At 41.1% G+C, this 15,538-nt stretch overlaps 1 protein-coding gene across 5 annotated transcripts in view; it reads right to left on the bottom strand.

Annotated features, from left to right (window-relative positions):
- PTPRM (protein tyrosine phosphatase receptor type M) overlaps positions 1-15,538 on the bottom strand; it is a 650,734-nt gene that overhangs the window by 243,408 nt on the left and 391,788 nt on the right. For all 5 annotated transcript variants that reach the window (XM_070420643.1, XM_070420639.1, XM_070420640.1 and 2 more), the window contains exons 9-11: positions 13,595-13,704; positions 3,112-3,313; positions 85-187 (exon numbers count right to left, since the gene is read on the bottom strand). In XM_070420643.1, the coding sequence (XP_070276744.1) occupies positions 85-187; positions 3,112-3,313; positions 13,595-13,704 (415 nt within the window). The remainder of the gene's footprint in view (positions 1-84; positions 188-3,111; positions 3,314-13,594; positions 13,705-15,538) is intronic.

The raw sequence follows: 15,538 nt of genomic DNA, 5'->3' as shown, positions 1-15,538 counted from the left end.
AAATCCCTGGAAAATGCATTCAAGAAATCAATCAATTTGATTTTTGTTTTCATGCCTCCAGCCCATCCCTTCCCTGCTCAGTACCTGACAGGCGCGCCTCGGCTTTGTGCAGGCTTCAGCATGACTGTCACTGTATTGTCAGTTTGATTCAAAGGGGTCTCAAGTTCATAAGCCGGCATAGAGGGTGCTGGGGAAAAACACAAAAGATGGGAGACTCGTTATTTCTGGTTTATATTTCCAGTTTTCTGTCTACTTTCATTTTAAAAAACAAACATTAATAATACTATGCACTTAGATTAAATTGCAGCTATCAACTGACCACGAGCAGCCTTTATGTATATACCTTTCACAAAATATCAGGGACAACTGACAAAACCACCACATGCCAACTTCTTTGATCTCAGAGATCAAAGTTGGGAGAGAGGATTCACAGGGCTTGTGAGTTGTACATAGTATTCTGTTTCTCAAATTTCTGTTTGGATTCTTGCTAAATGGGTGTGTTGAGCTTGTGAAAATCCATTGAGATGTACACTTATAATTTGTGTACTTTTCTTCAAATGCACATTTAAGAAATAATTACTAGGATCATAACACTGAACCTTACAGTTCTTCCAGGTAAGTCAAGGTTTTTTGTACCAAAGATCCATCAGGGGGTTTGAAGACGACAGTAGGAGCCAGAGAGGCTTGTTGAAATTAGTGACCACTGGTGAGCTCTCAGGGAAGCAAGGAGTGAAAAAGATATGGGGATTGAAGTAAGAAAATCAGCGGTTTGACTTTTCTTTTTTTTTTTTTTTTTAATATATTTTATTGTTTTTTTTACAGAGAGGAAGGGAGAGAGATAGAGAGTTAGAAACATCGATCAGCCGCCTCCTGCACATCTCCCACTGGGGATGCGCCCGCAACCCAAGTACATGCCCTTGACCGGAATCGAACCCGGGACCCTCCAGTCCGCAGGCCGACGCTCCATCCACTGAGCCAAACCGGTTTTGGCAAACTTTTCATTGTGCCTTGTTTTAACCAACATAAGAGCTGGGACACATTATCTCTGGAGCTTTAGTTTACGCATCTTCAAAAGTAGAAAATTACCCTCTAGGGTTGTTATAGGAATTCAAAGAGATAGAGATAAAGAGAGCCAGACAAATATAATTCTACAAATGTTAGTTCTCTTCCTAATGTGAATCCTATTTCCAAGGCCATTTCCTGGCATTCTTTCTTTTCTAGATTGTTAGCTCTCATTACGAGAATATAACAGAGCTCTTCGGTAATTCTGTCATCACCATGGACAAGGAAATCATCTCATAAAAGCTGGGATGTGAGTGTGCACCTGGTCTTTTACGACCACAGGTACGACCTGATGAGAACACTAGAGATCATTTTTTACAAATATAGTTTTTAAATATCTGAAATATAAAAAGCTCTTACATAAAAGACAAGGGTTATATCTCAGTTCCATTTATTGGATTTTCTCAGCATTAAAAATTAACTCCAATTCTCTGAAAATTAACTTGAATTCATAATACAGAATTACATTTTGTATAGAGAGTAGTTCTCTCTCTCAGATCCATGAAAGTAGAAAATAGGGGCCCATAATTTGTAATTTTTTTGAACTATAAAAATTACATAGTTATTCTTGATGAGCTCGTGTAGGCTAATTAAAATGTCAACTACCTTTGCTTTAGAATAGAATTGTATGAACTTGGTGGGCTAACAGCACTTTGGACCCATAACAAGCAGAATTTTCATTTAATAAACATGATATAAATGAATTATTTTCCTATAAGAACACAGTGGTATCTATAGGGGAAAGAAAGAAAAAGAAAGGAAAAAACGGGCTTGGAGGTATACACATTGGTACACATTTCCTCTTTAAATCTTCATGATAAATCCATGCAGCAGTCAATATCTTAAATTACATTTGGAGGTAAATTCCTTGATCAAAATCAGATAGGGAGTACATAGAAAAAATTACAACTAGAACCCATACTTTTAGATTGCAAGTTCAATGCCCTTTCTACTCACTCATCTGTACAACCCATTAGGTCATTTTCCTAACCTCCCAAGGCCTTCTTCCTCTTTCCAACTCTCCATGTCGTTCTACCAACTGTATATTAAATATCAAGTCAAGTTTATGCTCACAAATAAAATCGTACAAAATAAAAATTTTTCCTTTAAGTTATAATTGCTTAAAAACAAAGTTCCAAATCTTCTCCCTCCAAACCCAGTAGAATACTTACAGTACTCTAGTTGTATTTCCCTTCCTTTATTTCCAAACAAAAACTTTTATAAAACAAGGAATTAGGGACAATATATATGAAAATCAGGCTAATTATTATATAGCTACCCCTGACTAAGTTATCTCCCTCACCCGCCTCCTGCTCATCTACCCCCAACCAAAACAATCAAAGCCCAAGCTTAAATACTTCCCCTCTCATACCCAAGGGGGGGAAAATGGAAAAAGAAAATGCCCATGGAATGTGTTTATTGCTGTTACATATCCCATACCAGATGGCAACTCCATTTCCTCTAGTCTGAAGCACAAAGAAATTTTCTGCACAGTTGCATATGCCCAGAAATATTTCTCAAATTATATCTTTTGTTGGATGATGTAATTGAGATAACAAACAAAAAGCTGGAGGCCCTAAGTGCCTGGAGCAACTTCTCTGTTGTGGCCTGTCTCTTTCTCTTTAGGACCTGAAACTGCTAATGGTGATGGTCCCAAGGAAGGCTGAGCCTCTGGCACTGAGCTCCATATAGCCCTGCCTTTCTTCTGAGCACTCAGCCATTTAAGGCTCACTACAGAGATTTTTCCAGCACTGCTGCTCTGGTAATTTGGGGATAAGAGTGAACAGAACAGAACTTTCTGCTCATGTCCAAGTGCTCCAATGCAAACTGTGAAAACAGTGGCTTCTTCTTAACACAGGAGGATCTTAAGCTCCCAAATAATACATATCTGTAATATTTCATTTAATTCCATGATTCTGTTTTTCAGATATCTGAAAGTATTCATTTGAATACAATGCGCCAGTTTGGGTGAGCTTTGCATACTTGGCAATGGGAATGAAAAAGTACAAAATGTCACTTCTGATAAAAGACATAACTCTGATAAAATACCTGATATTTTGGTGGTAAACTGATTTGTTGCTGGAGGTCCAAAACCCTTGGCTGTGCTAGCTCGGATGGTAAAGGAGTATGTTGTCCCCGGATACAGTCCAAAAAACAGAAAATGGGTTTCATTTCCCAGTTTTGAAACTCGGCCACTTTGATTGGATAAGTCTATTTCCGGGTCAAAGGAACTTACTGCTTTGTAAGTGATCTGCAAGAGAATGAGAATGTGATTAAATATCTGGAGGTAGTTCAAGATTGCATCTTTATCCAATAAAGCCTTCTGATGTATGCACTGTCAGGCACTTTAGGATAAGCTCTCCTATCCCTTTAGACCCTTCAAATCCTGGATGCAGTGAAGGGGCGTAGAAACTCAGCCAAAACTCTTATGAGTTACTACTTTTATAGACAGAGGAACCTAAAGCCAGTAGATTATAACATAAAGGATGAGGTCAGGTTTAACCTAATACCTTGAAGTTGTTTGCTTTCAAAATGTCATTTTGGAAAACAACAATACAAAACAATAAAATATGGTTCAATACAAAATAATAAAATATACAACTAGCTCAAACAGATAAGAACATGACAAGGGTAAGGCCTCATTCATCTCTCTTGTAGTGGCCAGTTTGATTTAGTACTGAATAGGATTACGGTCCCTGGAAACAAGGATACTTTTTCCATTTTCATCAATGTGGCCAAAGATACCTGCTTCAAAAATAAATCCTAAACACATGTCAGTAGCTGCTGATGCTATGACGGCAGTCCTCATGACAGGTCATATTTGTGGTTTTTCTTTATCGCTCTTCAATAGATGTCAGGCTGGAAGTATTTGGTTCTGTACCGTTGAGTACGGTAGCCACTGGCTACAAGTGGTTATGGAGCACTTGGAATGTGGCTAGGGAGACTGAAAAACTTAAAATGTAATGTAATTTAATTTAAATTAACTAAAGTTCAAATTTAAATTGCCACTTGTGACTAGGAGCTGCCATTTCCAACAGTGCAATGCTAGAAGCTTTCGCTACATAACAGGTGTTTGAAGCACACTGGGTGAGCCTGATATGTGTGAAAATAAATATAACTATAACATAGGTGCCTTTAAATTTTTCCGTTTCAAATGAATTTTAAAAGAATTTCACTCTAAGTAGTTCATCAGCTATTCAAGAACATACATTTTAGTGGTGATTACTAACTTCTACCAGTTGTAATGACATAATTTTAAATGTGGCATATTCAAAGTTTTAAATTACAAAACTGAGCACTCTTCTTGCTTTTAAATAGGTAAACTGACTTATAATTTATGTGCATGAACACTAACACTGTTATTACACGAAGTGATAGCTCACATTCTTTCTTCCTATATTCATACCATGTCATTATAATTAAGGAGACCGCTCTGAAAGAATATTTAGATTGAGTCAACTGAGCTTTGGAAAGAAACTGTTTGCTATATATATTCATCTCTGCAGAGACTGGCACTCTCAGAGTCAGGCAGCTTGTCTGTTGTTAACCCTCTAGCACAGCGGTTCTCAAACTGTGGGTCGCGACCCCTTTGGGGGTCGAATGACCCTTCCACAGGGGTCGCCTAAGGCCATTGGAAAACACATATATAATTACATATTGTTTTTGTGATTAATCACAATGCTTTATTTATGTTCAATTTGTAACAATGAAAATACATCCTGCATATCAGATATTTACATTACGATTCATAACAGTAGCAAAATTATAGTTATGAAGTAGCAACAAAAATAATTTTATGGTTGGGGGTCACCACAACATGAGGAACTATATTAAAGGGTCGCGGCATTAGGGAGGTTGAGAACCACTGCTCTAGCCTATTTCCCTTACAAGGCTACTCTGAAGCAAGAGACAAGACCATGGCTCCACCAGCGTGACTCAGTAGTTGAGTGTTGACCTATGAGCCAGGAGGTCAGTTTGATTCCCGATCAGGGCATATGCCTGGGTTGCGGGCTCGATCCCCCGTGTGGGATGTGCAGGAGGCAGCCGATGGTTTTCTCTATCACTGATGTTTCTGTCTCTCTCCCCCTCTCCCTTCTTCTCTGAAATCAATAAAGTATATATTTTTTTAAAGAGAGAGAGAGAGAGAGAGAGAGAGAGAGAGAGAGAGAGAGACAAGACCATGTCTACCACCCAGCTGCTGTGGGAGGGACTCAGCAATGTCACTGCTGTGTGCTCAAGTGCTTACTTAGTCATCCATTCTAACAGCCCCAGAAGATGAGCTAAGCTATGGCAGCATAATTGCTCCCCCAAAGTTTATTTATTCATTCCGTCAGCCGTTCGAAACATATTAACTGCATGCCTCCTTATGTACCAAGCACTGTGCCCTGAGCTGGGGTCTCACATAGAGATTCAGACTTGGTAACTCCCCTGGAAGAGGTAACAGTCTGGTGGGGAAGGGGAGAAGTAATTCAACAATGATGATACAGTATAATTAAAATAAGGACTAGCACTGCCCACCAGGACTAGGTTAATCATCTTGTTCATTTTACTGCCTTGTTGAAAACTTTAATGGGACACAAATGTATATGGGACAAAGTCCAAGCTCCTTAACTTTGTGTTTAAGACCTGCCCTTCCCAGACTTTATATCTGAATACTTAACATGATGACATTATATTACCTTCTGTCCTGGTTAGTTTTCTATGAACACTTCCTGGGCTTTTCTCACCCTGTTTTTGCTCACTAACTTTTACCTGTCTGGAACACCACAGAGTAGCTCTGTCCTGTTTTCTCTACTTACTCAGATTCATTCATCCCATTCAAATGTTGATTAACTGGACACACACACTGTGGTCAGCAGACAGACACAGCCCTGCCCTCAGCTAACTAACAATCTGGACTAGGATGGGTGGAGCTGGGTAGAGAGACAATAAGTAAGTAAATAATTTAAAAACACTAGGTTCTATAGAAGAAAGAGAGGTGGTTAAGATAAAGAATATTGGGCGGGGGTAGAAGAGGAGTTTGACTTTCTGTAGTTTCATTATCCAGGGTTAACAATAGTCTGAAAATATTAAATGGAAAAATCCAGAAATAATTTTAAAGTTTTAAATTGCATGTTCTTCTAAGGAGTATGATGAACTACATCATACCCAGGGACAAGAATCATCCCTTTGTGCAGAATCTCCACTCTGAATACAATCCCCACCTGTTGGTCACTTAGCCTTCTCAGTTATCAGATCCACTGTCCTGGTATTGCAATGCTTGTGCTCAAATGATCCTTACTTAATGCAATAAAGCACAAGAGTAGTGATACAGGCAATTTGGCTATGCCAAAGAGAAGCCGTGAAGTGCTTCCTTTATGTGAGAAGATACGTGTGTATAGGAAAAAACATAGTTTATATAAGGTTTGGTACTATCCAGTTTCAGGCATACACTGGGGGTCTTGGGGTGTATTCCTTACAGATAAGAGAGGACTCCTGAATAGGAAAAAGCAGGGTGATGTGATACTTCAGAAGATTTTTGGAGAAAAAATATCCCATATACATGGCTTATTAAATTCCAGGAGAAAAATAATTAGAGATGTGGTAATAAAGATAAATTGGGATTAGATCATGGGAGGCCTTGACTATTACAATGAAACTTCTTAACATGACCCCTAGATTCTACTTCTTTCTGTACTACTACCTATCTCAGTCAATAGTGATTATCTGAGCCCAGATATCCAGTGGGATCTTTAAGTGTCTTCCTTCAACTCTTGATCCATCAATGCCCCACTCAGCTGACACTGCACTCTATCTTCTTTTTTTTTTTTAAATATATTTTATTGATTTTTTACAGAGAGGAAGGGAGAGAGATAGAGAGTTAGAAACATCGATGAGAGAGAAACATCGATCAGCTGCCTCCTGCACATCTCCTACTGGGGATGTGCCCGCAACCCAGGTACATGCCCTTGACCGGAATCAAACCTGGGACCCCTCAGTCCGCAGGCCGACGCTCTATCCACTGAGCCAAACCGGTTTTGGCGACACTGCACTCTATACTCCAGTCACACACTAAGTTTATTTGCATTTGGTACTTACTTCATTCTCTTTGTAGTTAGTTGCTGTTAGGACTGTTGCTTCTAGTAGAGAAGGGGCAGTACTTTATATACTTTTGTCTTCTCCCAATACCTTATACATACTAAATTAAAAACCAAACAAACCGGTTGATACGTTACTTTCATGACCAGTAGTCTGGAGTTTTCTCACTAGGCAATCAAGAGCTATTTTGTGAGTTACAATTAAAATATTTGAATATATATTCTTGTTCATTTGGGAGTATTACTGACTGATAAGCTTCTAGAAATAGGCTTGATATATAATGTTTAAATTTTGATAAGACATTTCATAAACCTACAGATGTAGAGGGCCAAGTGTATGCATTTTTCTATGCCATTTTATATAAGGGACTTGAGCATCTGAGGTTTATGTTATCTACAGAGGGTCCTGGAACCAATCCACTGTGGATACTAAGAGTTGACTGTTAAGTTTTGGGGGAGTCAAAAGTTACATGTTGATTTTCAATTGCAGTGGGTTGGCACCTCAACTCTCATATTGTTTGAGGTTCAGCTATATAAAAAAAAAATGTTTTCCCTATTTTCCTCATATATTCTTACTGTTTAATTTTTGTGTTTAGATCATGAATATGTTTGGTATTTATTTTTGTATGGTGTGAAGTGGGGGTCTTATAAGGCATATTATTCTTGTATTCATAAGTAAACTTACACTGCAATTTCTATCTTGTATGATTTCTTAATAATCTCTGAAAAGTGAAGTGGGGAAGCGAGGGTATGTTATTTTGAATACTTCTGTACTAAAATATCCTTTCAAAGAGCAACATTACAACTATAATTTCATTAAAATGAGAAAAATGCAATTATCAGTCCAGGTTTTAGGAAGATGACTGATAAAATTAAGTGGCTGATTAGGACATAAGGTATGAGCAGGGTTGGAGTTAGAACAAAGGTGGGGAGAAAGGAAAGGAAAGGCTAGTTCCAGCGTCTAAAGGTGGACGTCAAGGGACTATAAAGGAGAGGGCAAAGAATAACAGCAGAAGAATATGTGAACACTGTTAACTGCCATAATTCCTAGCAAAAATGACATTGTCAGCATTTTCCAGTCATTAATGGTTGGTTTGTCTTTCATAAGAGGAAAGTAAAGAGAAAACTTGAAAATAACCTGAACTTGTAGAATATTCATTTATAACATCTATACCATTCAATTTGTTTTTCTTCTCTCCTTCTAAAACTACCCAAGAGTGCTCCCTGCCTAAGAAATACCTGCATCATTTTTTGCTAAGCTTTTTTCCAACCATGATAATTAAGTTCTCCTTTGAGTTTTTACCTGTGGTCATATGTGTTTCTATGACAGAATACACTGTTCCTAAAGCCCCCGCTTCCCTTTGGGCTCTCATTCTACTTAATTAGCATGATATCTGTCCCAGGAGACTGTAGTCCTCCAGAGTGGGGACTGAGTCTGGTTCAACATCAGTCCTTGGCTCCAGGAGGCAGCTCAGTCTATCGCTGACTCTGGCCCAGGCTGAATGAATCACAGTGTGCAGAGCTTCTTAGCTAAAGAAGAGCTCCCTCCTGAGACCTCATCTAAGGCCCATCTTGAGGAACCTGGAACTCTCCCCTTCCTATTTCTAGAAAACATGGACAAAGAAGAGAAAGATTTGGTAGTCAGAAAACTTATATATACTAGTATATATACACATACATACTAGAGGCCCGGTGCACGAATTCATGCATGGGTGGGGGGTCCCTTGGCCTGGCCACTGATTGGAGCCATCTTACCCAGTCCTGATTGAGGCCGGCTGGCCAGCGGGAGGAACCATGGGAGGTTGGCCGGCCATGGGAGGTTGGCTGTGGGAGTACATTGACCACTAGGGGGTAGCTCCTGTGTTGAGCATCTGCCCCCTGGTGCTTAGTGTGTGTCATAGCTACCAGGCGGTCATCCACTTGTAATGGTTGCTTAGGCTTATATATATATAGACTAGAGGCCCGGTGCACAAAAATTTGTGCACTTGGGGGTCCCTCAGCCCAGCCTGTGCCCTCTCGCAGTCTGGGACCCCTTGGGGGATGTCCACCTGCTGGCTTAGGCCTGCTCCTCGGGGGACTGTACCTAAGCTGGCAGTGATACATCCCTTGGGGGATGTCCACTTGCCAGCGGGCCGAAGCTGCAGTTGAACATCCATAGAGCTGCTGAGGAGGCAGGAGAGGCTCCCACCATTGCTGCTGTGATGCAGTCAGCCTGGCTTGTGGCTGAGCAGAGCTCCCCCTGTGGGAGTGCACTGACTACCAGGGGGCAGTTCCTGCATTGAGCATCTGCCCCCTGGTGGTCAGTGTGTGTCATAGTGACCAGTCATTCCCAGTCGTTCTGCTGTTAGGGTCAATTTGCACATTACCACCCTAACAGGTTTGGCTCAGTGGATAGAGCGTCGGCCTGCGGACTGAAGGGTCCCAGGTTTGATTCTCGTCAAGGGCATGTACTCTAGTTGCATACACATCCCCAGTAGGGGGTGTGCAGGAGGCAGCTGATCGAAGTTTCGCTCTCATTGATGTTTCTAATTCTCTATCCCTCTCCCTTTCTCTCTGTAAAAAATCAATAAAATATATTTGGAAAAAAAAATTGCATGTGCACATTACCCTTTTATTATATAGGATAGAAGCCTGGTGCACAGGTGGGAGCCAGCTGGTTTGCCCTGAAGGGTGTCCCGGATCAGGGTGGGCAGGGGACCCACAGCTCCCTACGATTGCCCACGCCGCCCCTGCTCACGATCGCTGGCTCTGCCCATGCTCAGGCCTAACAACTCTGTCCAAGGCATTAGGTCTGGGCAAGGGACCCCCAGCACTCCACCATCGCCAACTTGGCCCCTGCTCCCTGCGATTGATGGCTCCGCCCTAATGCCTCTCACCCAGGCATTAGGCCTGGGCAGGGGACCCACAGCTCTCCAAGGGACCTCCTGCTCTACCTCTTCCCAGGCCTAACGCCTGTGGCCAAGGCATTAGGCCTGGGCAGGAGACCCCAAGCTCCCACCATCAGCGACTGCCCCTGCTCCCCATGATCGCTGGCACCGCCCCTGCCCAGGCCTAATGCCTCTGGCCGAGGCGTTAGGCCTGGGCAGGGGACCCCTCCAGCTGCAGCCGCCCCGCGATCACCGGCTCCACCCCTGCCTGGGCCTAATGCCTCTGGCCGAGGCGTTAGGCCCGGGCAACGGCGACCCGCAGCTGCAACTGCCCCTGCCCGGGCCTAACATCTCTGGCCGAGGCATTAGGCCTGGGCAGGGGACCCCTCCAGCTGCAGCCGTCCCGTGATCACTGGCACTGCCCCTGCCCAGGTCTAACGACTCTGGCTGAGGCGTTAGGCCTGGGCAGGGGACACCCCCCAGTTGCAGCCGCCCCGCGATTGGGGGGCTCCGCCCCTGCCCAGCTCCCATCGCTGGCTCCACCCCTACTTCCCACTATCACTGGCCAGTGTGGCAAAGGCGCCCGATTCTCTGATCATGGCTGGGGGGCAGGGCAAAGGCGGCCCACAGGGCCGCCTTTGCCCTGCCCCCCGGCTCTTAGCTCCCGCCTGGGTTTCCGATCACTGTCAGTGGCAGGGGGCTTCTTCCGTGCTTTCCCTTTCACCTCCCTGCATTGTGCCTACATATGCAAATTAACCGCCATCTTTGTTGGCAGTTAACCGCCATCTTGGCTGGTGATTAATTTGCATATCTTGCTAATTAGCCAATGAGAAGGGTAGCGGTCGTACGCTAATTACCATGTTTCTCTTTTATTAGTTTAGATATATAGATATATAGATCCTAGCTGCTAAAGTCAGTGAGATTAATAGGTTCTTCTTTTAAATTATTATTCCTATTGTTTCCTATATGTTAAAGTTACTTTATCACACATGTATACACACACACAAACACACACACACACACACACTAGTGGCCTGGTGCACGAAATTCATGCATGGGGGTGTGTGTCCCTCAGTCCGACCTGCACCCTCTCCAATTTGGGACCCCTCGGAAGATGTCTGATTGCCGATCCCTGTGGGGTTGGGCCTAAACCGGCAGTCGACAACCCTCTTACAATCCGGGACTGCTGGCTCCTAACCACTCACCTGACTGCCTGCCTGATCACCCCTAACCACTCTGCCTGTGGCCTGATCACCCCCAACTGCCCTCCCCTCCTGGCCTAATTGCCTCTAACCACCTCTGCCATGGCCCCACCACCATGGCTTTGTCCAGAAGGATGTCCGGAAGGTCTCTCGGTCTAATTAGCATATTACCCTTTTATTAGTATAGATACTAGAGGTCCGGTGCATGGATTTGTGCACCAGTAGGGTCTCTCGGCCTGGCCTGTGGGGATCGAGCCGAAACTGGCTCTCCGACATCCCCCAATGGGTCCCAGATTGCAAGAGGGTGCAGGCTAGGCTATGGGACTCCACCAGTGCATGATTAGGGCTGTAAAGGAACAGCAGGAGGGCTCCAGGGCGTGTCTGGCCTGTCTCGTGCAGTCCTGATTGGCCGGACCCCAGCAGCAAGCTAATGTACTAGTCAGAGCATCCACCCCCTGGTGCTCAGTGTGTGTCATAGTGACTGGTCAAACGGTCAAACACTTAGCATATTAGGCTTTTATTACATAGGAGATATATATATATATATTAAAAACTACATATATATAGATATATGTAGTTTAAAAACTACATGTGTATATATATGTAGTTTTTAAAGTATATTTTGATTGATTTCAGAGAGGAAGGGAGAGTGAGAGTGAGATAGAAACATTATTGATGAGAGAGAATCATTGATCGGCTGCCTTCTGCACACCCCCCACTGGGGATGGAGCCCGCAACTGGGGCATGTCCCTGACTGGGAATTGAACCATGATCTCCTGGTTCATAGGTCAACATTCAACCACTGAGCCATGCCAGCTGGGCAGAAAGCTTATATTTAATTACTTAGGCCTAATTCACATATTTGACATTTTCTCTTTGGTATCCAGAAAAATGAACCAACCTGCTTTACTTGCCTACATGTGATTTTTAAAACTCTGATTTATGACACATTCACATATCACCATTGTAGTAGCATTTAGATCAGTGTTCAACTGGGAGATCCTAGCCGCTAAAGTCAGGGAGATTAATGGGTTCTTCTTTTGAATTATTATTCCTATTGTTTCCTATATGTTAAAGTTACTTTATTACACAAAGATATATATCCACTGAGATCAGTCTGTCTAGATAACAACATGTGAACCTTAGGACAGGTGGACTTATTTCTTGGAACTTCAGTTGATTTTAAAGACTATCTTTCTGTATCTTTTCTGGCAAAAAAATAAAAATAAAAATCTACTATTCCTGATTGCAATAATCCCCCAAACTGAGAATTGAAAATGGTCATGGCCAAAAATATTAACTACAAGATTCTGTTAACTGAAAACAAAAGTACGAACTTGTTTGAATTAATTATAAAACTTAGGTCTTTGGATCTAGCCATGATTTTCAGGATACCTGATTCTTTTATAATGAAGCAGCCAATAAAAAGCATCAATAACTTAACTTGATAGTCATTTTCTTTTATCTTTTATCTTATTTTATTTAGCTTTCTACTAACAATATATATATTTTTTGCATTTCAATGCCAATTTTCAAAAGTTAGAAGGAAACATCAATGTGAGGCTATTTGGGTCAGGAAAGGGCTTCAGCAGTGATTACTGTCTCTGACAGCTCTTCTGCTCAGGCTTTTGTCAGTAGTTCTGAAAGGTATTCAAGCAGAGATGCCGTAGGAGGAACTGTCGCGATTTTCAGAAGCCGAACAACATATAATTTTGTTGAATTTGCATTCAAATAAATGCTAGCTTAAAAAATGCACCTGCTTGTTTCTATGACAATAGGCATCGTAAAATGGTGCTCATATAGATTGATGATGACTGTCACCCCGTTATTGCTATTATTTTCTTCCTTGAACAATTCATCTAAGTCTTCTGTTACCTATTATTCAACCATTTGATATGCCTCAGTAGACAAAACCATGTCACAAAAGTTTTAATGTGTGTTTTGCTAATACTAAAAAGCCAAAAGACATCATTCTATTGTTACTTCTGAGACAACATCTATTGGCTTTGCTAATTGGATAATCAGCATTCTTCTGTGATTCAGTAGTAAAATATTTTGTAACAGCAAGAACAGGATTCTGTGGGGTACCTCTTAATCAATGTATACTTCAAAATACTATTTTTAATAAAGTTGATTAAAATATATTATCATCTATGTTTATGAATATTATATGATCTGGAAACATTCAAATCATTATAAATATGCATCTTAAAAACATACATAATTCAAAAACTCAATTTTATTTTTTTGTTTTATACAGTAATCACTATAACTATTCAAAGAATTAGACTTCTTCAAAACATGATGCCATTATGCATTTCTATGATAGGCTAACTATCATAGAAATTATAATAAAAATTAAATTACTAACAAATGTATATACTACCTCATATAAAGTGATGACACCATATGTTTGAATTGGTTCTCGCCATTGAAGAAATATCTTCTCTTCAAAGGTACTTCCTTGGATGGATTCAGTAGGAACAGCACCTGGCACTAGAAGGGGGAAAACCAATAAATGTTTAAGTAACAAACCAAAAAAAAAAGAGTTTTCTAGACTTGAGAGGTAGTTAACTCCCTATTGAGGCACAATATTTTAATAATCCATAGACACACTGCCTTTTTAAAAAAAATCTAAAATTCAAAACCATTTTGACTATACTGTCCTTATAAAGAAAAAAAATTCCCTTTTTTAAAGTTTGAATCAATTAGATGAGTCAATATCATCTTTCATATGAGCTTTTGCATTCTTCAAAAATAAATTAAGACATCCACAGAGAAATAAGAATTGCCACACATTGCTTGTAAGAGTATAAAATGGTACAGCCATTATAGAAAATAATGGTTGTATTTAAGTGAATTTAAGGAGGCCGGTATCATACAACATTAATAACTCAAACTCCAGGTATATTCCCTAGTAATATTTTTGTACATAGTACCAGGAGACATACACTAGGATGTCGACATAGCAGGATTTTAAAACAAAACCAATAAAATTGAGATAAACCAAAGAGTTTAATAAATTATTTCATATTCACACAATAAAACACAAAAAATGATTGAATATAATGACAGCTTTATGAAGGACCTGATACTTGAGGAGAACTGGGTAGCAGAGGAGATGGAATTGAGAGGCAGCCATGTAGAAAGGTAGGTGGTGGATGACAACGGGAGATGAAGAAGAGCCCGGGATAAAAAGTGTGGCATAAAGGACCAATGCTGAGGTGACATTTTTGCAGAATGAAGAAGTCAGTAATTCTAGAGCATAAGCCAAGAATACAGAAGACCTTGAAAGTCAAGACTTGAATAAAGAGAGTCATTGAAGGTTCTTGAGTAGAGAGAAACAAGATGCAAATATATTTCAAAGATGAGTTTAGTGAGTGAGTAGGTTGGCATTAGAATGGGAAAAAGCTGGGACCACAAAGAAAGCGCAGAAATTTCAGTATAAAATAATGAGGATCTGAATATAGGTTGTGGAAGTTGAGAGACAAGAGCAATCTAATATCATGGAAGTAGAAACAACAGGAGTCAGGACCAAATTAAACATTGAAATGCAAGGGAGAAAGGGTCAAGAGATGACCTGTTGACAATGCTGACACCTTCATTCTTATTTCATGGGAGATGAGGAAGAGTTGGAGAATTAGAAATAGGACTTCCAGTCTCAGCCCTGACTGACTACTATAAACTAATACTCTTAACAAAAATTCCTATATAATAAAAGGCTAATATGCAAATCAACTGAATGGTGGAATGACTGGTCGCTATGATGTGCACTGACCACCAGGGGGCAGATGCTTGTTGTAGGGGCTGCCCCCTGGTGATCAGTATGTTCCCACAGGGGGAGCGCCGCTCAGCCAGAAGCCAGGCTCACGGCTGGCAAGTGCAGCGGTAGTGGCGGGAGCCTCTCCTGCCTCTGCAACAGCACTAAGGATGTCTAACTGCTGTTAGTTGGACATCTTCCGAGGGCTCCCGGACTGCGAGAGGGCACAGGCCAGGTTGAGTGACACCCCTTCCCCCTGAGTGCATGAATTTCATACACCGGGCCACTAGTAATTGTAATAAAACCACTATTTGACAGCAACCGACTATTTTAGGTATGGAAGAACTTTATGGGGATATAAAATAAAAGAGAAGGATGTGGGGTGAATGCCTTATTTCCACATTTTTCTTCTTTAGCAATATGCATGGTATTGTATAGGCAATAAATACTTAAAGCACCTTTTTAGCTCTTTACATGAAATAATAGTGTCATAAATATTTAATTTGTTATAATTAATCATCAAGATCATAATCAGCTACGTGAAGAAACAAAAAAGTAAAAGTATATGTT

Source organism: Myotis yumanensis, unplaced genomic scaffold (genome assembly GCF_028538775.1).
Source record: "Myotis yumanensis isolate MYYU_CA2020_CCGP unplaced genomic scaffold, mMyoYum1.0.hap1 SCAF_7, whole genome shotgun sequence".
Lineage (NCBI taxonomy): Eukaryota > Metazoa > Chordata > Mammalia > Chiroptera > Vespertilionidae > Myotis > Myotis yumanensis.
Note: the sequence above shows the minus strand (reverse complement) of the source record. Positions and strands in the feature narration are given on the sequence as shown.